At 42.8% G+C, this 23,916-nt stretch overlaps 1 protein-coding gene across 1 annotated transcript; it reads left to right on the plus strand.

Moving 5' to 3' along the window:
• The first annotated feature begins 1,777 nt into the window (after positions 1-1,777).
• On the plus strand, positions 1,778-23,899 carry znrf1 (zinc and ring finger 1). Its single transcript, XM_012833120.3, has 5 exons — positions 1,778-3,789; positions 18,008-18,103; positions 21,218-21,323; positions 21,623-21,716; positions 22,321-23,899. The coding sequence occupies exons 1-4, from the start codon at positions 3,405-3,407 to the stop codon at positions 21,678-21,680; spliced, it is 645 nt and encodes a 214-aa protein (XP_012688574.1). The 5' UTR covers positions 1,778-3,404; the 3' UTR covers positions 21,681-21,716; positions 22,321-23,899.
• The last annotated feature ends 17 nt before the right edge of the window (positions 23,900-23,916 follow it).

Raw genomic sequence — 23,916 nt, forward strand, 5'->3', positions numbered from 1 at the left:
TCGAATTTGAATGTGTATAGTCACGCCGTCAGTGTGTTGTTTTTAACTAATACTAGTAACTAACTAGAAAATGCATTTCCTGAAGGAAATACCAGTGCATGAAATGCAAAAATTAAGAAAGGAAGAAGAAAAGAAAGAAGAGTCAAAAAAGGAAAGAAGAGTGGAAGAAGGAAAGAAGAGTGGAAGAAGGAAAGAAGAAAAGAAAGAAGAAAGGAAAGAAGAGTGAAGCTAGAAAAGAAGAGTGGAAGAAGGAAAGAAGAAAAGAAAGAAGAGTGGAAGAAGAAAAGAAGAGTGGAAGAAGGAAAGAAAAAATAAAGAAGAGTGGAAGAAGGAAAGAAGAGTGGAAGAAGGAAAGAAGAAAAGAAAGAAGAGTGGAAGAAGAAAAGAAGAGTGGAAGAAGGAAAGAAAAAATAAAGAAGAGTGGAAGAAGGAAAGAAGAGTGGAAGAAGGAAAGAAGAGTGGAAGAAGGGGAGAAGAGTGGAAGAAGGAAAGAAGAGAGAGTGAAGAGGGAAAATATTGAAAGAAGGAGAGAAAATGGAGTGAAGCAGAGAGATGGAGTGTGAGAGAAAGTAGAGTGAGAGGGATAGAGAGAAAGATAGAGAGAAAAAAAAGTAGAGTATGGAAGGTGTCTCTTAATATTCCAGTTGAATGGAGAGGGACAGAGAGAAGCCTTGGCACAGGTGTCAGTGAAGCACAGGTGCAAGCCAGTTTAATGACCTTATTATGATGTCATAATGGCCCAATGTAAGTCAATGGGAAAATTTATATTAGTTTTTCTTTAATATCTTAAAAAGTATAAAGTTTAGAAAAATGAAAAATACATAGCATAAGTGTCCTTTACAAGACCTACTCGCCAAAGTTTGAACAGTTAAGCGGTTCGAGCTGAATTAAGTGCAGAAGTCGGTACAAAGAATAAGAAGAAGAAGTATAAGAAACGAAGGAATAACAATACAGGGCATTTCATGCACTGTAATAATAAGAAGAAGAAGTATAAGAAACAAAGGAATAACAATACAGGGCATTTCATGCACTGTAATTATAACTAATACACTAAATCCCAAACATAACATTTGAAGAGTTCTTAGGTGTATGTGCTGTGTTAATCAGTTTTATTCACCTGCAATGCTGTAGTTCATGTTTAATCTCCCAGCAGGTTGTATTCCATTTAGCTTTGTTTACCTGACTTCCCCTCCCTGTCCCTCACATTGTTTTAAGGCCTACACTACGTCACACACTTAGCATAAGTGCTCTCTGGATATGGGGGTCAGCGAAGTGATAATTTTGTAAAGGTCAAGCATGCATGCTCTCCTGCACTTGTAGTTAGTCGTCCATGTAAACTTAAGGACTATTCGGATATCAACAGACAGAGTCGGCATGACAGTGCCATGCCACTTCTCTCAAATTAGAGCCCCACAAGTGTTGCATGCTATGCCAAGCACGGAGGTAAATCTGAAAGGCTGACACTTTACATAACAGTGAGGAAATCCCTAACCATCAAAGCTGATTTCAAATTCCTCCAAGGACAAACATTCCTGACCTATTCTCAGACGTGGTTGTGGAACTTTCTGCTACCCTCTTGGATAGGGACAGATTTGCATCTACAAATCTGTAAGCCTCAATGAATCCTATAAACTGTCATGTAAAAATAAATATCTCCCCTTGCCACCTGTCCTTACCCTTGTATCTAGGAGGGTGAAGTAAGAGTAAAGGGGGAAGGCAGAGAGAAAGTGTTATAGTTTATTTGTTTGCTGTTGCAATTGTGTTTCCTTTTTTCTGAATGCTTTACTCACAATCTCCATTAGGCTACTTTTTCGTTCTTTGCTTCAGTTTTTGCATTTCCTGGAGCCCTGCCCAACTAGTCTTCTATCTTTCATTAATTTCTCTGTTTATGTAGTCTATACAAGATGTGTGTGGGTGTGAAATTACACATGTAAGTGTACCATAGTTCCTAAACAATTTGAAATTCAGTCGGACCTGTCTGTTGAATTAATCCAGCTCGCCTTTCCTGAAAGTGTACACCGTGTGGTGGTGGTCATGTCACATTGCTGTTTCTCACCCATTCACCATTCGCAATTGTCGAACTGTCAACTTCCATCAAACCAATAGGTGGTGCTGATGCCCCATCTCAGTATTATGACGCACTTTAGAAACCTAAATCTAAGCCAAAAACACAGCCCAGGGCACGAAGTAGTCCCTGGCCATCTCTGCACACACACACGTGCGCCCTTGTGTGTGTTATTTTTTGCTCAAAATGAATTTCATTTGTTTCATGTTATGGCTTACACTGAGTATGCCTATGTGTCAAATATCACATTTTGATATCCGAACTGATATTACAATTCTATAACCCAACATTTTAATAAAATACAAGGATCAAAGAGACGGGTAGTGTGGATCATTCACTGACTGTGGATTGTCCTTCTCGTACGTCATGCCGTCTGAATAGCATACCAATCTATTGCACATATTTGGTGTCTATTATTTGAGTCATCTGTTGAAGGCTAGTAGGCTAACTGAGTGGGTACTGGTCGGAAATTTAGGCTGCGTGCGCGCCAGCTGCTGGTTAAACTCTGCAGCGTTACTAGGTCACGTCTCCCTTGCGCACCGTTGTCGTAGGCGAGGCAAAACAAAGCCTCCACTTACCACTCTTCGCAAAGATGCATCAGAAGATTATTTTGTGACAGGCACATCATTGACATATCCTTAATTTCACACTGCTGTTCCATAGTCACCCCGCGTGCGCACTAAACGCCTCCATTGTCTCGCGGCTGCACGCACAACTAGGGAGCGAGCGCGCGGTTATGAGCGTGGAGGGGAGCGGCATGCGCTGACCCGAATCTCCGGGCGCACGAAAGCGACAGACGCGGACAGACGGCAGTGAACACACAGACTGCCTGACAGACATCAACAGATGATATGGCGGAGAATATCAGCGCCGTATAACGTTGCCAACATCGCTCCAGTCCTGACGGAGGACGCTGCGGATCACGGGGCTGTGGGAGCAGAGCCGCGGCGCAGTGTTTCTTATCCACCTGTCGTGATTTGGGGCAGGTTGCCTGTCATTCGCTGTGGGAAAGAACGTGTTACGCTTGATTTAGGATAAATTGTGTTCTAGGATTTGACATCTTCTGTTAATCTCACCGTAACTCTCTTTTTGGATAAGGTGTATCGAAAAATTTCTGCCGCTCATGTTCCGGACAGGAGAAAGGGCTGTTGCGTCTCACAGACACAGCTGGCGTAGTCAGACTTGACAGCCCTTGTTTTTTTAGCGGTTGTTTTGTCGTCAGCAGAGGGCCTGACAGACACCGCAGACTATTGTTTTGAGGGCGAGTTCTGCTCCAGCTTTCGGTTAATAGCGGCGCCCCGTTTTAGCGAACCCCCACCCACTCTCGCGGGTACCTTGGATGGGGGGCAAGCAGAGCACGGCGGGGCGTCCCCGGGGAGCTTTTCCCGGTGTCTCCACAGATGACAGCGCAGTACCACCCTCGGCCCACTTTGGCCACTACCGACCAGGCGGCCCAATGGGGCTGCGGAGCCGGTCTGTGAGCTCAGTGGCGGGGATGGGCATAGATCACAGTGCTGCGGTACCCTTCGGCTTCTATAACCCAAGAGGAACAGACTCAGACAGGGCCGGTGGCGGGTCTGGCTCTGATGCAGCCCCCGGTAATGGATTTCAGGAGACAGGAGGGGGACATCATACGGACGGTATGCTTTATCTGGGATCCAGAGGATCGTTGGCAGACACCTTGCCCTTGCACATCGCACCCCGGTGGTTTAGCGCCCACAGCGGTGAGTTTCAACCCGGATCTCCGTACATGGAATAGGTTGCCGACAGTACGCATGGCATGTGTGCACGGGGAACGCAACTCAGAGAAGTGCTCATGATTACATTGTTGCTTTCGTGCCATTCACAGAACTTCATCCAGTCGCTTGTGGGCGAAGGCGTACATGCGGGCGTGCGAGCGTTCAAAGGAATGAGTGTGTGTTTGTGTGTGTGACAGATAAATCAGGACCACTCCACCATACTCCTTGTCTGGGGAGCCATGTTGTGAGAAATGACGCTGATAAGACAGGCTGCCAAATCTGGCTGAGACAATTAGCGGCTGATTAACGAGAGGGGTGGGGGGGCATTCTCATCCGCTTACCTCCACAGTGCGTGTCCGTGCTGGGCCTCTGACGCGGTGCACTGTTCCCAGGACACTCGTTAACCAACGCCAGATGAGTTCAGAGAAGGGAAAAAATGTCCGGCGTCGTTACCTGGTCTTTATCGACAACCTTGTCAGTATTAAAGAATCTTGTTATTGACCGAGTAAAATATTTCCTTCAGTTACAAATACTGTAGGCCCTCCTTGAGGCCCTCACTCCTCAGCTATCAGGCCATTTTTATAGCGTATTTAACGCGAGTAAATGTGCACGTAAGAGCTCTGTTAAAATAACCCCATAATTATTATTTTAACACATTTTACACACATTGTGTATACTTTAGTTTGTCTAAGGCCACGTTAAAAACTATATTATAAGGATATGTGACTTTAATCATGTTGATGTTAAGTACATATGAGGCTGTGTGAACATATTGATTGGCCCATATTGTGAGGGTGTTACTCCAAGTGCTTCATCATCTACAGGTGGGTATGACTTGGTGGGCTACAGTGAGACTGTTGACAGCCAGAGCTGAAGCTGATAATCAGCAAAGCTGATAATAATTGAAAAAAGAAGAAAATCATTTTCTAATAATTAAAAAATAATTTTAATGGTGTAATGATGGCAATGTAAATCGGTGGGCAAGTGGATTTAAACAAACAAAACTGTTATCCTGCAAATTCTTTGCTCTTGCTTTGGACATTCCCTACTTTTTCCAGCTGTAAATACTGTGCATGTTTTGCTCGCAGTGCTGATGAGCTGTAGCCTGTTACTTAGTCCCAGAGGCCCAACTCAGGAGGGAAGCCTGTGGAAAGAGAGACAGGTCTGCTCAGGTGTCTCAAAGCACTATAGTACTGTGAGAAGGCTACTGTTGGGCAATTCTATACACATAGTCACTACTTGTCATCTCTGTAACACTGGTATCTGTAATGTGGAAAAGAATATACATTTGTTTCAGTATCTCATGGGGGAAAAATGGAGACAAATACTGTAACTCAGATATTGAGCATATATATATATATATAGATGCATTGTTGTTGGTCAGTGTTATTGAGGTGACATGAAGAAACATTTATACGGAATTGCCTTGTATATAATACTGACTGAACAAAGGTGCCATTTCCAGTTAGCCGCACCTATTGGGGGTTAACTGCCACTTTGTTAGCACCCTTTGTGAGCCATTGGCAGTGCAGAGGACACAGGCTGCAGTGCAAGTACCTGTGTGACTGTGTGCCTGTGCTCTGACAACGTGACCAGTGTTACCTTTCCTTTGGTGCATGTTCTTGCCCCTCTAACATATGTTATATTTCAAGGGCGTGGCCAGGAGTCAGTCAAGTAGGTTATTTAACCAACCTTAAAGGTGAAAGACCCATTTGTAGTAAAGGGTGACACAAAATGAAAATGTGGTTACAGTAGGTTAAAAGTATGAGCCTTAAAAGTAATTAAGCACTACCAATGAGTGTAAAAAATATGGACAGCGTAGTGGCATACCTTTATGAAGCCAAAATCTGTAAAAATGGGAGCCGCCATCCTTTCTGAGATTGCACAGTAGAGCAAAACCGGAGTCAGGGTCTGCACGGTTTGAGCTCTCTGGAGCCAAATTGACAAGTGAAATTGACAGTGTCAGACAGGTCTACCTACAGCCCACACATGCCTTACCGTTAACTGGTTGAATCTGCTTCATCAATGTTGAAAATATTAGGATCAAAGACAACAATGTGAGTGTGAGTGGATAGGTCATTATTGGCAAACATAAATCCACAGTGTAAAACTACCTAGATATAGAATATTTCTCCTAATGTTATTGTCCATATGTCCATTATCAAATGCCTCGGCTCCTTGCTGTCATGCCATTTCAGATCTATGAGAGGACATGAGCCAGCTAGGTAGCTAGCTAGATTATATTACCCATTGTATGTTATGTTCAAATCTACAGAAAACTGCAATGAGACTTCAACAGGATCTGTTAGAACAACCTTAGAAATGTAGAACAACCGACAGCAGAGCATGAAATGACTTTCAAAACTGTTAACAATCAGTAGTGCCAATGTTCCTGAGTAACTCAGATACTTTATGTAGCATAATGAATGGAACAGTGCAAGGTGCAGGGTGTTGGAGCTTTCAGTATAAGTTGTCTCTTCTAATTTAGGAAAGAAGAAATATTACAATTTTACAGATATTAGGGTGAATGAAACTTCGTCAACCGAGAATTGAGGTCTATCTGACATATCCCCAAATGATTTTGCACCAAGTAATATGAAATACAATGATTTGGTGCAAAATAATAAGATTATATTATTTATAGAAACAAAATAATATGAAAATAAATGTCATAGAATGGTGGTTATTTGATTCTAGATTTTCAATCTCGTTTTTCTCAAAAGTGCACTTGGACCTTGTTAATTCTCAGTCGATGACTTGTTGATAGGACTATTCACAGATTTGTGAGTAAATATCAAGCAAGTGGACGATCTTTGTCATTGTACTGCAACCAGTTAACCTATAGTTGCTTCATATTTTAAGTAAGCCTGCAATGGCTATACTTATTACAGTCATTTGGCCAGACCCTCCACTATACTTAACAGTGGGAATCAGATTCTTCAGTATAGTCATCCTCCTTTTTACACCAAACCAGCCTTGAGTGTTTGTTGCCAAAAAGCTCAATTTTTGTTTAATCTGACTATAGAGCACGGTTCCAGTCAAAGTCCCAGTAGCGTTTAGCAAACTCCAGGTACTTATGTTTGTAGTTACATGACAGGAAAGGCTTTTTTTCTGGAATGCCTTCCAAATAATTTGTTGGCATGGAAGTGGCATCTAATAGTAATTTTGGAGACTTGGTGACCCCAAGATGCTACTTTTTTTCTGTAACTCGTCAAGAGCGATCCTTGGGGATTTTTATGATTCCTTTACCATACTCCTCTTTTAATTATTTCCCTAATGGTAAATATTGGCATTTTCAGGCGGGTAGCTATTTTTTATAGCCATTCCCTGACTTATGAAGGTCAGCACACTGTCCCCTTATTTGATTTGTGTTTTCTCTTATCTCGCTAAGGAATGAATAAGGGAATTTGGCCTCTGTGTCACCTCATATTTATACCCCAGTGAAACAGTAAGTCGAAGATTACTGTTTGAGTCACAGTATTCAATGTCATCATAGTTGAGAAAAAAGCAGTAGAGGAAAGCTTGTCAGTCCATTTTTGTACAACCGGTCTGTGGGTAGTCCAAAATGGTGTCAGTGATGACAAAGAACACACACTTTCATATGAAATGTGACTAGGACAAAGAACACACACTTTCATGTGAAATGTGACTAGGACAAAACGGCTGTTGAGGGAGTTAGAAAAGCTGTTACATTTGGATCTGTCATCAGAAATTAGGTGTGTGAAAACTGAACAGAAAGTCACATAGGCTTTTATTAAAGAGGACCTTTTATGCTTTTACGATTCGTAAATAGTTTGTTGTCCACGTAAATGGTCTGCAAAGTTACAAAGCCAGAATGAGTAACTCTTGGAGGGTGAACAGAGATGTACCATATGAGAAAAATAATGGAACATTGAAGCATGTAAATCTATTCTAGCAGACCCCAAAAATAAAATTATGAAAATTGAAAATGAGCGTAATAGGTCCTCTTTAAGGTAAATGATGATAAGCCTCATCTCCCCACTGAGTTTGTTACATTCATTTGCTGTTTACTACATCATCACTTATGGTGTTGTTGCCATCGTTGGGTTTGTGTGTGAACTGCTAGCTGATCTTATCACCTTCAGCTTCACCTTCACCTTCACCTTCATTAACTATGCTTGTAGCTCAGTTTGAATTCAATTGAGTAGTTCCAGACCGCAAAAATTGCAGTGAATGTGGGGTGTGCAGAGCTAGGCTACAAACAAACTTGTTATACAGGAAAGGTGTACAGGTTCAGACCTATGAGTATCGGTTGCACAGCCAGCCTTTCCAAGATCTATATGTGAGGTTAAACACACTGACCCCCAAGCACTTACAGCCTTTGTCAGCTCTTTCACTGCGCCCCTCCTTAAGGGCACACTGTCAGACAGTCAGGGCGTCTCTCCTGATGTGTCTCGAGGCCTGTTAGGCCCACCAAGACATCCCATCTGGTTAAGCAAGTCACTAGCAAAGCCAACATGAACATGTTAAGTTAAGTTAAGGCCATTTCAATCAAATGCTAATCCAGCATGTCATGTGCGTGTGCGTGTGCGTGCGTGCGTGCGCGTGTGCATGTTTTAAAGGCCCGTGCTATTCTGTCCCCTTTGTGAGGCTGCTTTCCAGATAGGACTGGGTTTTGATCTGCCCTGTCCTAATCTATCTTGGAGCCTCTGACTTCCCCTCATTGGTCTTTCATATCTGCAGTGTTCTTTTGACTTCAGAGACCTTATTCAACCTCTGGGGATTTCACGGGACTTGCTTATATTGTTCATAAGATTTCACTGCTGCATTACAATGTGGTACTCAGTCTCAGCTGTGTGTCAGTTGTTTATGTGACAGAGGAAAGTGTAAATGAAAGTTTGGACCCTGATCTGTGAAAATACTAGCATATGCAGGGTTTTCTGTCTTGAAGTAGAGAAGATGTAGTTGAAGAGAGTTAGCGGTAAATTGTACATGGCGCTATTCCACAAAAGAGACCCTCTTGCCATAAGAATATAGCCATTTTTGGCAAAACGGTTGTCGAGCCAGAAACAATTATTTGAGTCTGGATATTCAGGTATAATCATGATACAACTAAGTAGGCTATAAAATGTTAATAACCAGAGTTTATAGGGAAAAAGGGTATTCAAAATCTGAAGATCCCTGATCACTACTAGAGGCCCTCAGAAACCCTTGTAATCTGAATATGAAAATCTCGCTGGGGGGGCCCAACTGTCGGGGGCCCAGAATCCTTAGCAGTGCCTCTGTCACTGACACATATAGGAAATCACATATGGTGCTGTACAGTTTCTCATGGTTATGTCAATAAAGCAAGTCTATTTGAACTTATTTGAACTGAGAGAGAGAGCGCGATAGAGAGAGAGAGAAAGAGAGAGAGACCTTCACTTGACAGACTTGGCCATCAGTTCACCGTCAGCTAATTATTGGTGTAAGGGCTATCTAGCTTGGGTTGCTATATAGTCACGTCAGTAAACGCATTAAACATAATTTGATAAATTATGCAATGCCCACGCTCAGTGATTTATCATGACCTTTCTTCTTGAAATAGCCAAAAAGGCTTAATTGTCGGAGCTTTTCATCTGGGTGCACACGTCTTGTAACTTTGTGTGCACTGTGCAGCACTTGATTACTCCCCCTTTCTTTGGACGCTGTAAGTCAAGATCCACTCTGTTACACAGTCTGTGTTATTTTGCTATCAACACCTCCGTTTTCAGGGCAAATAATTGGGGCTAGGCTTAAAACATTTGGGTGCTATACCCCTGAGTGATTGGACCTAACAACACCACTGGATAAGACTAGCTCTAGACCACTTGCATTAAGGCTGGGGGCCCATGTATCCCTTTGTGTACGGCTAGGGACATGTTAGGGTTTCTCAAGGGTGCAGCGGGGCTTACCTGGCGTGGGTTTTTAGGGCCCCTGTGACCTCTGGGCCCCTCAGTCTGTGCACGGTAGGCACATGCGGTAATCCAGGTCAGAGGATGAGCAAGAATGAAGTGAAATAAGAAGATATTCCGTTCCAAGAATAATGTGTTACCTTGACTGATAACATCTATGGCAAAAATAGACTGAAAGGTTTGCTGCATGCCTTTGTGTTAAAAAACTTTCATGCAACACAGGTGTGAGACTGCAGGTTTATTCACGGCACCGGGGAAAGTTATAAGCACCTGTCCAAAGCTCTGTGGGGCAAGGCCCCTTGTTATTACAAGTTCAACTCGCGCCACACATACAGTCCCATTATTTCAGTGAAAGACACGTGGATAACAGACATATGACCAAACCAGTTTTAGCTGGTTTCTATCAAGACTAGGAAAAAATTATGACTCGAGGGGGGCTTCATAATACCCTATATGCAGCCTTCTGTCTTCCCATGTCATCACATGCCCCATCCCATGATGTCAATTGTGTATGTCAGCAGCCTTTCCTGCTACTGTTTAGGCCAGGTTTGTTACATTATGGCTCATGTCTGCCTAAGGGAGGTCCCCATGGTCCCGCTAATATGTTCCTCATGCTCCTCGTGAGAATAAGGGAAAAAAATAAAACTTTGTAAAATACAAATCCGTTCATACGCAAACACCTATCAGCTAACCTCTTTTACTTTTCCGCCTCTTCTGTGCTCTAATAATTTGCACTGGGCTCATTTTGCACTCACACTGTACAACTGTACAACATCTGGGCTGAATGTGTGTGAGACATTAAAGACAAAAGACATGTAGCCATGTACGCAAAGGCAAATACACTGTTTTATTAAACAAAAGATTGAAACAGAGTGTATGACAACATTTCTCCTGTAATTCAACAGACTTTTGTCATTAGTTTTAGGTGATCAGATTTCACCCAGTTTAGCTGGTTTCAGCCTCATGTCTTAACAGTCTGCTAATGCATGGCAAGCCTGTCAGACAGGTCAGGTCAAGCTGCTTGATTTCTGACATGGCCTACTAGCACAGAAATCTCTTCATCCCCTTGCCTGTGTTTGTCAGGGCCTGTGTTTGATCAGACCAGCTTTGTCAGAACTTGACGCAACCACCGGTTACAACTGTCATTTAATATCTCTCTCTCACACACACACACACACACACACACACACACACACACACACACACACACACACACACACACACACACACACACACACACACAGACACCACAGTCAGTCTGTATCAGTCTCTAACAAATCAAAATCACAGGGAAGAAGTTGCACAGGGAAGAAGTTGCTGTCTTATTTATTTTATTTTTATTTTATCAAGGTCAGCATAGCACAGTCAGCATGTGTTTATTCATTGTACTCGCGTTCAATGGAATGTTTTGAATGCCATTTTATTGCACAGTTCTTATTCGTCTGTTATAAAATCAAACCAATATATTGATTAAATTATGTAATAGAATTACATAGATTCCCATGTAGAATCTTACTGGCAATTGTAATACAATGTTTTTCATGATACTGTAGGGTACGCACATACTGTGGTTTGGATTGTACACATCTGAACTATTTGTGTGAAGAGGGTGTTTTTGTTTTGTTTATTTATAAATGTAGATTGTGTGTTTGGTAGTATGTAGATTGAAAACATGATTACTGAGACAGGATCTGAGTGAGTGAGACTTATGGATGTTATTTAGTGTCAAATTGGTATGGTTTGTCAAACAACCGGTCCATCAGCCATTTACACAGCATTAACTTGTTTTATTGTGTCTGGGGTTTGTCTAGACTGGGTGTAGTCTGTTTGTGTGAGATATGAGTGGTGTTTGTGGTGTTCTGATAGTGTTAAGTGTGTGTGTTTGTGCGGTGAGTCTGGATTGTGTGCACATGTGTACCCAGTGTTTGGGTCAAGGTCTTAGTTTGATTTTCGGGGTTGACTGTACGTTCGTCTCTGGCATTTATCTGTCTGGCGCATGAAATCAATCTGCTCTATCAGTATGTGTAACATCTCTCATATCTTTGCACCAAAGAAGCTCTAGAAAGACAGCGATGACAACGGGAAGACAGTAGAGAAGAGTGAGGGCGGTAGAGCTGACAAACATTTTAAATGTTTATTCTCTGTCTGAAGTGTAGACTAACATTGGTCTCGGTCATCTCTGCTTGTTTGATGTCCCTTTCATTGATCTGCTGTCTGAGTAAGAGTAGACACTCTCAGTATCCTTTGGCTGGTGTTAGGGTCAAGGTTACATTGTTCCAGTTTCTCCACAAGCTTTTTTTGACAGGATCTTGTTGGATTTGGTTTGTGATGCTGTTTGTAGGATTAGTATTCGTTTCTTCATTTCAAAATGACTGCTTCATTCTGCTTGTCTCCTTGCTCCTCTCTCTCGCTTTCCTCTCGTCTCCTCTCCACTCTTCCTCTCCCCTTCCCGTCTCCTCTCCTCACTTCTCCTCTCTTCTCCCCATTCTATTTCTCCTGTATTCACCAACTCTCCTCTCCTGTTTTCTTTTGTCGTCTTCTCTTCTCTTCTCTGCTCTCTTTCCCTCTCTCCCATGTCAGTATTACACTTCTCTCTGCGCCCCCACCTTGTCACCACTTCCTCCTCCTCTTCTTTTTGCTGTTTCCATGGAAACCACTGGTCACTTATGTACAGTGAGTAGTTTAATAGAGTTTGGTGGAGTTGAAAGTGATGTCATCAATACATCAGAGCTCTCTCCATTTATGGGCAGTGATGCAGTTTACGGAACAGCTTACGACACCACAACAGCAACACAATAAAGGATGAGAACAGGAAACGACACACTCATGATAGTGATGCTTTACAGTGCATCAGTAATGTTACATAGGCAGGGACTTAAAATAGCCATTGAACAACCCTCGTTTTGACAAAAAAATATGGTCGTATATGTTGATCAGTACTGATAGTGTGTATTGATAAATTGTTGCAAACATTGCTAGTGTGTTTGTTATTAGTTATGTCACTCGCAGGGTATTTATTGAATGTCAGCAGTTTGTCATTCTGCAGTTGTACAGCAGTTAGATGTATTGAGTTAGAGGTATTGGGTTAGAGGTATTGTTAGAAGTTACACCTACCTGTATGCATTGGAACAAGACCAAAAGCTAAGTGTTTTGGTTTTCCACAGAAAAGCATCTGTATATCTATTGTACGTTTAAGATAGACAGGTAATTGTGTGTGTGTGTGTTTTGCTGTCAGACTGCTATATGGTTCGGGCGTACAATTGTGGATTTCTCAGTCAGACATACAGGTGTATGGTTTCATATTGACAGCCAGACTGGTGTATGTATACACAGACTGTTGGTGAGTTTTACTCTTTTGTCTAAAATGGGAAATTAATGTGAAATGAAATGAATGTACCACTGTATAAACACGTAAAACACAGCCAAAAGACGCAGGCACAACTTTTAACCCATAATGGAGACCAGGTAGTTTGTTTCGGAGAATGCAAACCATACTGACAGGCTGGTCATAACTATTACCCTCATACTTAATATGCCTGTCTCTGTCAAGATGGCCGGTTTGAGTTTGAGGTCAAGTGTGGATTGGTGGTGGAGTGTAATGGGGCGAGGGTACCAGAGGACCGTGGGGTAGTAATGGGGCGAGGGTACCAGAGGACCGTGGGGTAGTAATGGGGCGAGGGTAATAGAGGGCCGTGGGGTAGTGCTGAGAAATGTTAACCGCTTTCCTCCACGCCTCCAACAGATGCCCTGGCCATGAGGCTAGCAGAAATGCAGCTATGGCTGTTAGCCACACACAACACAAACTGCTCCTATTTGTGAACCGATTACAGATTCACAAATTGTATGGCGTAAGTCATTACCTTGGGAATGTACAAATGTAAACCGGAAGGGGCTAGGCAGGCCTCCGGGCCTCCTCTGTCATGATATCACATATGTCTGCCTTCAGCTCTCCTGCCCCTCATGCCTGCAGATTAGCTGTACATCATTCAACATCTACTGTCCCTTTACTGCAATAATAGTACACCGAACACGCACACACACACACACACTGACACACACACACACACACACACACACACACACACACACACACACACACACACACACACAGACAGACAGACAGACAGACAGACAGACAGACAGACAGACAGACAGACAGACAGACAGACACATACACACACTCTCACACACACACACACAGAGGTAAAATGTTGCCAATGTAAATGACGTGTGTGTGGGGGATAGATTTAGATCTTAGGGTAGCTTGCCATCATAATGCACCCAGTGCTGTAGCACCAGGAGCTTCTCTGAGTTCCCTGGTGGTGATGTTTGTCTAGGGATTCAGAGCTGGTGATGCTATTGAGGCTACATCATTATGTATTTTTATCTGAGCTGCACTGTGGACTGTAATTCCTGTATGTGACTGTAATTGCTGTATGATTCCGCATGGTCGCATGCTGTTCTGCATATTTCTCTCTTACATCCCTTCTCTCTCTCTCTCTCTCTCTCTCTCTGTCTCTCTCTCATTCCCTTTCTCTCTGTCTTTTTCTCTTGCTGTCTCTATCCTTCCCTATGTTACTCTCTTAATTTCTCTCTCTCTCTCTCTCTCTCTCTCTCTCTCTCTCTCTCTCTCTCTCCCTGAGGAGCAGCTGAAAATAGCAGCTGAGGGAAAAGTGGGTCAGGCGCCATGGGGTGGGGGTGTGTGTACGTGTATGTGTGTGTGTGTGCGTGTGTGTGTGTGTGTGTATGTGTGTGTGTGTGTGTGTGTGTTGGGGGGGGGGGGGGTGATTTGCCTCATACCCTTCTTTTAATCCTGTCTCTCATTCATTCATGTCTCAGATTATTACACTCACTCTCCCCCGTCCTCTCCCTCTGTCTAATGCTGTCTATTTATCTCTCCCCGGTCTGTTTCTTTGCTTTGTGTCTCCCCGGTCCCTCCCTTGTGCGGCTGTACTGTAGTGGGGATGGCGAGGGTAGATCTGCTAGCTGTGAGGCTGCAAAGAAAGCCTGCATAAGTGCTGACCCCGGAACAGATCTTTGACCTGGCATGGAGCGGACTTGTTCGTGTGCCTATCACGGTGCCATAACATTTTCACCAAAGGGTCAGGGGTGCCATGTAATGGAAAGCCTTGTACAGTTTCTGTATGTCAGAGTGTCATCACTTGGTAAAATAAGCTGCAATATGGTGGGCACCGTATACCTTTCTTCTCCATCCTGTGTGCTGTGTGTTTTGGAAAGTGTGGTAGGTTGTTTTTTTTGGGACTTTTGCAGTGTGGGCTGTTAAAGTATTACCAATGATACCACATAGCGAGCTGTGGTATGACTTTATAAAGAAATGCAAGCGATTGGCTAAAGGTTTGGGCAATTGGCTAAAGATTCAGATGAAAGAGGTGATGAGGTGTTACAGTATATGATGAAGCATTTTTTAACTGCTACCCACTACTAATCAGAGGTGGGTAGAGTGAGCAAAAACTGTACTCAAGTAAAAGTATTGTTATTTTATAATAATACTGCCTCAAGTAGAAGTAAAAGTATCCATCAAACTAATAACTTGAGTAAGAATAAAAATGTGTGACTACTCAAGTAGTGAGTAACTTCAGATGATGATATTTATTACACCTATAAGGCATATGTATTATAATCAAATGTGGGGTTATGGCCAAAAATATATTACAAATATTTGTATGGGCTGGCCTTTAATCTTGAAGGCCTTTTATGGATGTATAGGCTAGCCTCTCCAAAAGTGACACAAGCGACTCAACAGAGCAATGATGAATGATGTCCCTTTATGTAAAGTTATAGTAAAACTAATATCAAGGTAAATTGAATGTTATATATATGTTATACATTTATACAGTCCCATCCACAACAATTGGCACCCCTGCTTAAGATGAGTAAAAATAAGTTATAAGAAATTCACCTTTTGGACAGAAAAAAAGTAAATTCCTTCTGAGCAAAAAAAAAAAAAAAAGAAATAATTATTTTGAACAAAACCACCCTAGAAATTCTTATAAACAAAATGTAACTGAATCACTGTTTGTTTTGAGTATTTAGAAACTTTCATGCAGTAATCCATGACTTCCTGTTGACTTCCTGAGGTGAACAGAGGCCAAAAAAAATAAGAGAGCACACAAATCAAATAAAGCGAAAATGCTAAGATTGTAAGAGAGGCAAAAAATCCCCAAGGATCACTATGGAAGAGTTCTAGAAAAACATAGCATTTTGGGGTCACAAAGTTTCCAAAACTACCATCAGACACCACGTCCATGCCAAGCTTGCTCCATGCTCGGAAAGGCATGCCAGAAAAAGCCTCTCCTGTAATTGAATCACAAACGTAAGTTTGCTAAACGCTACTGTGACTTTGACTGGAACCGTGTTCTATAGTCAGATTGGCGTAAAAATAAGATGACTATACTGAAAAGAACCTGATCCCACTGTTAAGGACAGTGGAGGGTCAGTATGTTGAGGGGCTGTTTTGCCTCCAGAGGCCCTGGGAACCTTGTTAGGGTACATGGCATCATGGACTCCATGACATACCACTACATTTTAATATCAAAATACAGCCTCGACTGCATTATGGATGCAGTATTTTTTCTTTCTGGCAATTTTAATTTGAAAAAAAAAAAAACATGACATTTTGGCACAGCCTACATGCAAAGTTTTGACCCTCAGGTCTTCATCAGGCAAGACTGTAACGTTAGTAAACCACGCAAACATTTGTACATTTGTTGAAGTCATCTCCCTCCACGAGCTCTGTGCCATTTGGGAATCCAGTACAGGCAGACCTGTGACTTGCGTCTGCAACTCATTCATTTTGCATTTGCGGCAGCAGCACTGCATGCGACAGGTTACAACAAGTGGGACATGCGCGGAAATGGCGTCATTTTTAGCCCCCGCCATCATGCACAAGGACGGGAACGGCTGTTATAAATTCCCCTTTAGGATCCTGTATGATTTTTACACAGAGCGATTCTGTAAAGAGGAATGGTCTTAAATATCCTGCTCTGCATTCTCCAGCCTTATAAGATGTTACTGGAGAAGACTCGGTGCTGTGTTATTGGCAAAAGGAGGTTATACAAAGTATGAAGTGCAGGTGTGCTATTAATTGTGTCACGTGGGTTTGTTAAAAATTATTCTTTCTTTATTCTTTCTTTTCAATTAAAGATTGCATTTTTATCATTTTATTAACGTGAGACTAAGCTCCTTACCAGAGGTGGCAATTGTTGTGGAGGGGACTGTATGTACCACAATACCATAACCGAAAAAAGTGGCTCAATGAGTACCAGAAGACTCTGGTTAACTTTAATGATTTAACAGTAACTTAATGTTAGCCTTTCCTACTCTGATGACTAGCTAGGTCTCAACGTAATGTTATATTAGGCTACCAAATACAACAACAGAAAAACAACCGTGCATCTTTATGTAAAAGGTAATTCCCATACGTCTAGAAAAGTGCTACGATTTACAGACCCCCATGGAGCCAATTTATCCACTGATTTCCTGTTTTTTGATTGACTTCCATTGACTTCCCTCTCAAACCTCCTCAGTGATCACGATCATCGACTCACACTGTGCCTCCCCTCACTCCTCAAGTGGTCAGAGCTGCAGAGTACAGAGCCTGTGTACTGACTAAAGTAACTTCATATCTAACAGACTGACTTGAACAAATTAACATTAGCAAAGCTTCTGTGTAAATTGACTCCTTGCAGTTTTTTGAACCATCCCTATTTAAGATTCTTAAAGTCAAGATCAGAGTAAACAGAATGTGTGCGTTAACATCCGCTGTGTTATGCAAATAAAAAATGGACACTCTCATAATCAAGAGAGGAATTGTGAACAGCTGTGGGTTCAAAACTGGGATGGAAACACCTAATAAAATCACAACATAAAAAACATATAATTTGGGAGTTAATCCATCCCCTTCCAGCGAATACATTTCAAGCATTTCCACTCAGGATTTCTTAATTTGAATGGTCAAAATTCCCATAAAAAAGTTGCTACTGTGCTGTAGGGTATCTCAGTCCCCCTCCTGGTCTGGCAAATCAGGTGTGTTCAGCGAATCAAGTGTGCCACTGGTGCGCTCAGTCAAGTGTGAAAAGCTGAGTAACACGAGCCTCAGCAGCGGGCGGGATTGATAACCTCTGCTGTATTTGAAAATCAATGAAGGTTAAACTCTCAGGAAAACCAGGAGGACCAAGGGGAACAGGTAACAGCTGGTTACAATCCTCGTCTTTGTGCCTGGGCCCCTTTTGAGTGTGTCTGTGCTCTGCTTTCCTGCCGTCTACTCATCACACCTCTCTTTCTTCCAGGGTTCAAGTGTCCCATCTGCTCCAAGTCTGTGGCCTCCAACGAGATGGAGGTGCACTTCCTCATGTGTCTGAGCAAGCCCCGCCTCTCCTACAATGGTGAGAGATGATTTCTCTCTCTCTTTCTGTCTTTCTTCTCTCTGATTCAAATTGAATGAAGCTTTGTTGGCACTGATATCCACATTTAAATAATCATGGAACCATGCATATAAGAGTCACTTTTCGACACAACCTTTACAATGTAGAGATAAGAATCAGAAGGGACCCATGTGCTTGCTGTTTCTTAGTGGAGGAACACGCTTCCGTGTGTACTATTATAAACAGACAAGCACAGGGCCACAAAGGGCAACACAGGAAGATTTACAGAAACGGATACACACAGAGATACCGAGATGGACACAGAGACATGGGAACACAGAGAGACACCCATAGATTGCACAGGATGAGAGCATAGATCCGCTGAATGAAAGCAGGATAAACAACACACACACACACACACACACACACACACACACACACACACACACACACATATATAAAGAAACAGACAGAGTGACAGAAAGACTCACACACACACACTAACACACACCATCTCACAATGTAAATGTGTGTGTGCACATGTATCATGCTGGTGCTGCTTGCCAGTTCACATGCCCTAACTCTAGCCTCAGAGTGCTCTATGACCTCATCTTTACCCTGCACTGTATTGATCCTATGGTGAGACACAGCCTTCCATACACACACACGCGCACAGAACTGTACACACACACACACACACACACACACACACACACACACAGAACTGTACACACACACACACTATTTATACCAAAATCACTACCTGGGTTGAACGTGGGTTGCTTTGCACAGGCATAAAAGGGTTGACCCAGCATGAGCTTCTAGGTCAATGACCTGACTGGAGAGTGTTTCTTTGACAGCAGCTCAGTGTGAAGGAGTCGACCGAGGCCAAGCTATTAACTGTCTGGCAGTTGCCACTTGTTAGCAGTGGCCCACTGAACATGAGTGTTACTAGTAATGTCGATGGAAAGACGGCATGTTAATAATGGCAGTTTTTAAGCAGAGTGTGAAATATTTTATTTCACAGTTGGGTGTTTGTGTTGATTCCAATAGCTTCGGTTTCTGTGCTTAGTTTTTTCTTTGTCACAGCCTAACTATTACATTTATATGGCACATCAATAAATTGTCCAGTTGCTTCATTTAGTTGCTTGATTGGTTGCTCTGAAGAAATGAATAATAATTGTAGCCTGATGAGTTTGCCCTGCTAATAATGTTACATCTAGCACTCCTGCCTATAAGCTTCATGTTATATCTGCCTCTGTGTCAGTACCAGTGTGCCTTCAACAATAAGTTAAGCTCTCTAGAATTGAGCACGTAGCAGGCTGTGTAGTGAGTTAGGCAGAGGTTAGATTTCCCTGAATGGCTAATTTAACAAATGAAATTGGTGTTGTTTTGCCCATATGCCTACGTGCATCCTGTGCCAAAGTAGGCTGTCCTAGTCAGAGGGGATTGTTGTTCCCTCTAAGCTTCTGAACATGGATATGAGAGTTGTCACTATGGTGATGAAAGCAGGGAGGCTCCACCTCGGGTGACTGTTGTTCATCATATTAACACCGAAGCCTCTTACCAGACAGATGTGACAGGTGCCTACTCTATGAAAACCCTGTCAGTGGTATAGCCAACTGCTGTTGTTGCACGGCATAGCTGAAGGATTAATACTGAGCCACACACTCTCTCTCACACTCTCTCACACACTCTCTCACACACACACACACACACACACACACACACACACACACACACACACACACACACACACAAAGTTGCACACACACACAGACAAAGACGCACACACACATAAACACAAACACAGAGCCTTTGATTCACACACAGAGGTGCACGCACGTGTACTGCACACACACACACACACACACACACACACACATACATACACAGCAGGAGCAGCACCACAGGAGCCTCAGCTTTAAGGCCACGTGGGGACACACTGTGGGCCCTTCTGCCCTCTCCTACATCACAGTGCACATTAGTCACAGAGAAAACCTCCCTCCCTCTCTCTCTCTTTTCAATTTCCTTTTCAGTTTCAGCCAGCTTGGTTGGTGCGTCTGTTGGTTAGCTGATGTTAGTAACTTGTATGAGACAAAAGTAACTAGGAAAAGCTATTGCTTCATTTATGATAAAAACAATAATGATTGAATGAAACAGGTATGAAAATAGTAACGTGGGACTAGGGGTTTACCAGTCATCCCTGGAGCTGTGATAGACCGTTAACAGCCAGCTGATTACTGTCCTTGGCATGATGGCATACCCGTGCTACTCAGCAGGGCATCAACACCGTGGCTAATAGAAATGCCAGTCTGGGAATATATTAATACTAGTCAGAGAGCAACTGAGGGGAGTCTAGTTGGGGTTCATATCTCAGGTCGCTGCTGCAGTAAAATGACATGTTACCACATCAAGAATTGAAGGATTCTTCTTTGGATATTGATGTTCTCTCTCTCTCTCTCTCTCTCTCTCTCTCTCGCCCTCCAAACCATAAAACAGTAATGACAATCGTGTCCCTTGTGCTTTCTTCTGTAGGACTAAATTTAACAACTGCAGATTTAAAAAACATCATGACACACTCCCCCTAACACACACGTACATGCCGTACAAAGTACAAATACTATGTACAATATACTGTACAAGCAGACACATGCACACACACACACAACTGTATGGTCCCTCATCTTAGCAAAATAAAGCTGAGTCGGTGAAGTCACCAAACTTAAGAAGATAACAAGCTCATGGGAAGAATAGATGTGTGTGTGCGCGTGCATGTCTAGTGGGTCAGAGATGTCCGAGGGTTGGAAGGGAGGGATCTCATTCGTGTGTAGAGCATATGGTTTTCACTCACACACACACACACACACACACACACACACACACACTTACACACACTCACACACACACACAGACACACACACACACACAGACACACACGCACACACACACACTCCACACATCATCCAATGTATATGATACCAACACTGCCTACTGCTTGCTCACAAAACACAGCCACATACAGCATTGGCTCACTGCCCTTAACGTGTTTTTCCATTATTTTGTCTGGTTATGGTTGTATGTGTGTGTCTGGTTGTGGTGGCATGTGTGTGTGTATGTGCATGTGTGTATTAGATGACGTGCTGGCACGTGATTCTGGAGAGTGTGTGATTTGTCTGGAGGAATTGCAGCAGGGAGACACCATTGCTAGACTTCCCTGCCTCTGCATCTACCATAAAAGGTTAGACCTGTGTGTATGCTATAGTGTGTGCTCATTCTTATGATGCTATAGTGTGTGCTCATTCTTATGATGCTCAGAAATTGGTGGATAGACTCAAAATGACTCCTTCTGATTCTCAGTTGTATAGACTCTAAACGACTCCCTCTGATTCTCAGTTGTATAGACTCTAAATGACTCCCTCTGATTCTCAGTTGTTTAGACTCTAAACGACTCCGTCTGATTCTCAGTTGTTTAGACTCTAAACGACTCCCTCTGATTCTCAGTTGTATAGACTCTAAACGACTCCCTCTGATTCTCAGTTGTATAGACTCCTGGTTTGAAATCAACCGGTCCTGCCCAGAGCATCCATCTGACTGACTGACTGGCCATCTAGTCCAGCTGCTGCAGGTTAAGGTGGGGAGCACAGGCAACCACATACTAACACACTCACACCTAACACACGTAACCACTGCACACACTGTGACACATAGCACCAGTTGAACACATTCACACACCAGCTCCTGTGAAGGCAGTTTTTTATTGATATGTGGACAATTATACATATTATCTCATCAATGATGTCACATGAAAATAAGTCTGTTTTGTGTTATAAGTACATAAAGGCCTAGCAGGTGTTAACTGGATTTTTTTTTAATTAGAATTGTATAGTTGTGTTCAATCAAATCAACCGCATACTCCAGTAGCTCTCACTGTTAAAAACTAAATGTGAGTAAGGGTTACTTCATTCCATGATGCTTGCATAACTATAGTAATACATTAGGTGGAACTGAATTGAAAAAGTCTCACAGCTCATAACCTTAACCCTGATATGAATCTTTTTCTTTTGCATCTTTCTCCATCTCCCCTACTCTATGCATCACTTCACCCTTTCACCTGTGTATTTATAACTTCACCCTTTCACCTGTTCATGTGTCTCCTTCTCCTGTCTGCCTCCTGTCTGTTTCTCTCCTTCTATGTCTGTCTCCCTGCTCGTCTCCGTGTCTGTCTCTACCCTCAGGTTGCCTCCTGAACCCCCCCACCCCCGCCCCCGGATATCCGGACACTAAACCAAGAACCAAATGACAACAAAAGATGACAAGAAGATAAGAGAAGAAAACAATCACTCTATCCACTGACAGATCAGCCTTCTTCCAAATGATTCATTACAAAATCAACCACATAATAATAATAATAATAATAATAACAATAACCAGAGTAAATACCTACAGCTGCATCATCAACCCCCAGAACCCCTTGCTAGCCCCAAACAAAAAGCCCCACCTACAGGTTTCAACGCAAGGGGCATCGCTTTGTCCCATACCCCCACCACAGAGCAGTGTGTGTGTGTCTATTGGCTGGGGTTTGTTGCCGTCTGAGATGTTTTGATGTCAGCTCCAACATGTTTTAGGGGCAGTAAACATCTCAGTGTAGACTCACTGTGTGTGTGTGTGTGTGTGTGTGTGTGTGTGTGTGTGGTTGAGTGGTAGTGGGCCTTGCCATCTGAGCGTGTAGCTACAGACTTTAGGGATAAATCATAGAACGTGTCTAAATGTTTACAGTCCGCATGCCTCATGTGTGACTGATTTGTGTTTGTGTGTGGGACAGTTATGTGCGTGTGTGTATGTGGGTGTGTGTGTGTGTGCTTCTGCTGTGTAGCTGTGATGTATATACTGTATGGGTGTGCATTTCTGCTGTGTATCTGAGGTGTGTCTTTCTCCTCACGGCTGAATACTTCTTTCACCTACCAGGAGTTTTGAGACACTGGTCATCATATTTTCGAGTCTCTGTAAAGGCCTTTAGTGCGATAAAGTGTGTGTGCACGTGTGTGTGTGTGTGTGTGTGTGTGTGTGTGTGTGTGTGTGTGTGTGTGTGTGTGTATGTGTGTGTGAGATACCTGTAAAGAATTGCTTTTGGGGTTATAATGGGTGGCTGGAAAAGCTGATGGGGTGATGTTACTGTGACGAGACAGCTACACTGGAAGACAAGCAGCTCTTTCTCTGGACTTGATGAATCTCAACCGTATGCTGTCTACAGACATACTGGTGTAAAACCACACACACACACACACACACACACACACACACACACACACACACACACACACACACACACACACACACACGCACACACACACACACAGCCTCTATCAGAAGACGTTCTTGTGCGGAAGAGGAGATGAAAGGCTCCTCTGTCTTTTGCTGGAAAAACCTGGACAATCCCTCATAAACACACACACACACACACACACACACACACACACACATACACACACACATACAGACACACACACCTCTACACAAATAAAAGACTGAGAATACAAAGAAAGAAAATATCTGAGGACCTGGTAAGTGGGTGGAGTTTAAGTCTGTAGAGTGAAGCTCCATCCCTTCCACCCAGGGCCTTCCTTCTATCTGTCATGTTTGTCTGTTTCTTTATGTTTAGTTTTATTTATGTTTATTTATTTTTTTCAGAGGCTGTGATTGGAAGCCTGCTTTAGGGAGTAAATGTACCTGTGTGATCTCCATGTACAGTCTGTGGGAGAAGTCCTAAATGATAATGACAGATACAGTAATAATTAAAAAAAGACTGAAGAACAACTCTCTCTCTCTCTCTC

The sequence above is a fragment of the Clupea harengus genome, chromosome 3 (genome assembly GCF_900700415.2).
Source record: "Clupea harengus chromosome 3, Ch_v2.0.2, whole genome shotgun sequence".
In the NCBI taxonomy this organism is placed as follows: domain Eukaryota; kingdom Metazoa; phylum Chordata; class Actinopteri; order Clupeiformes; family Clupeidae; genus Clupea; species Clupea harengus.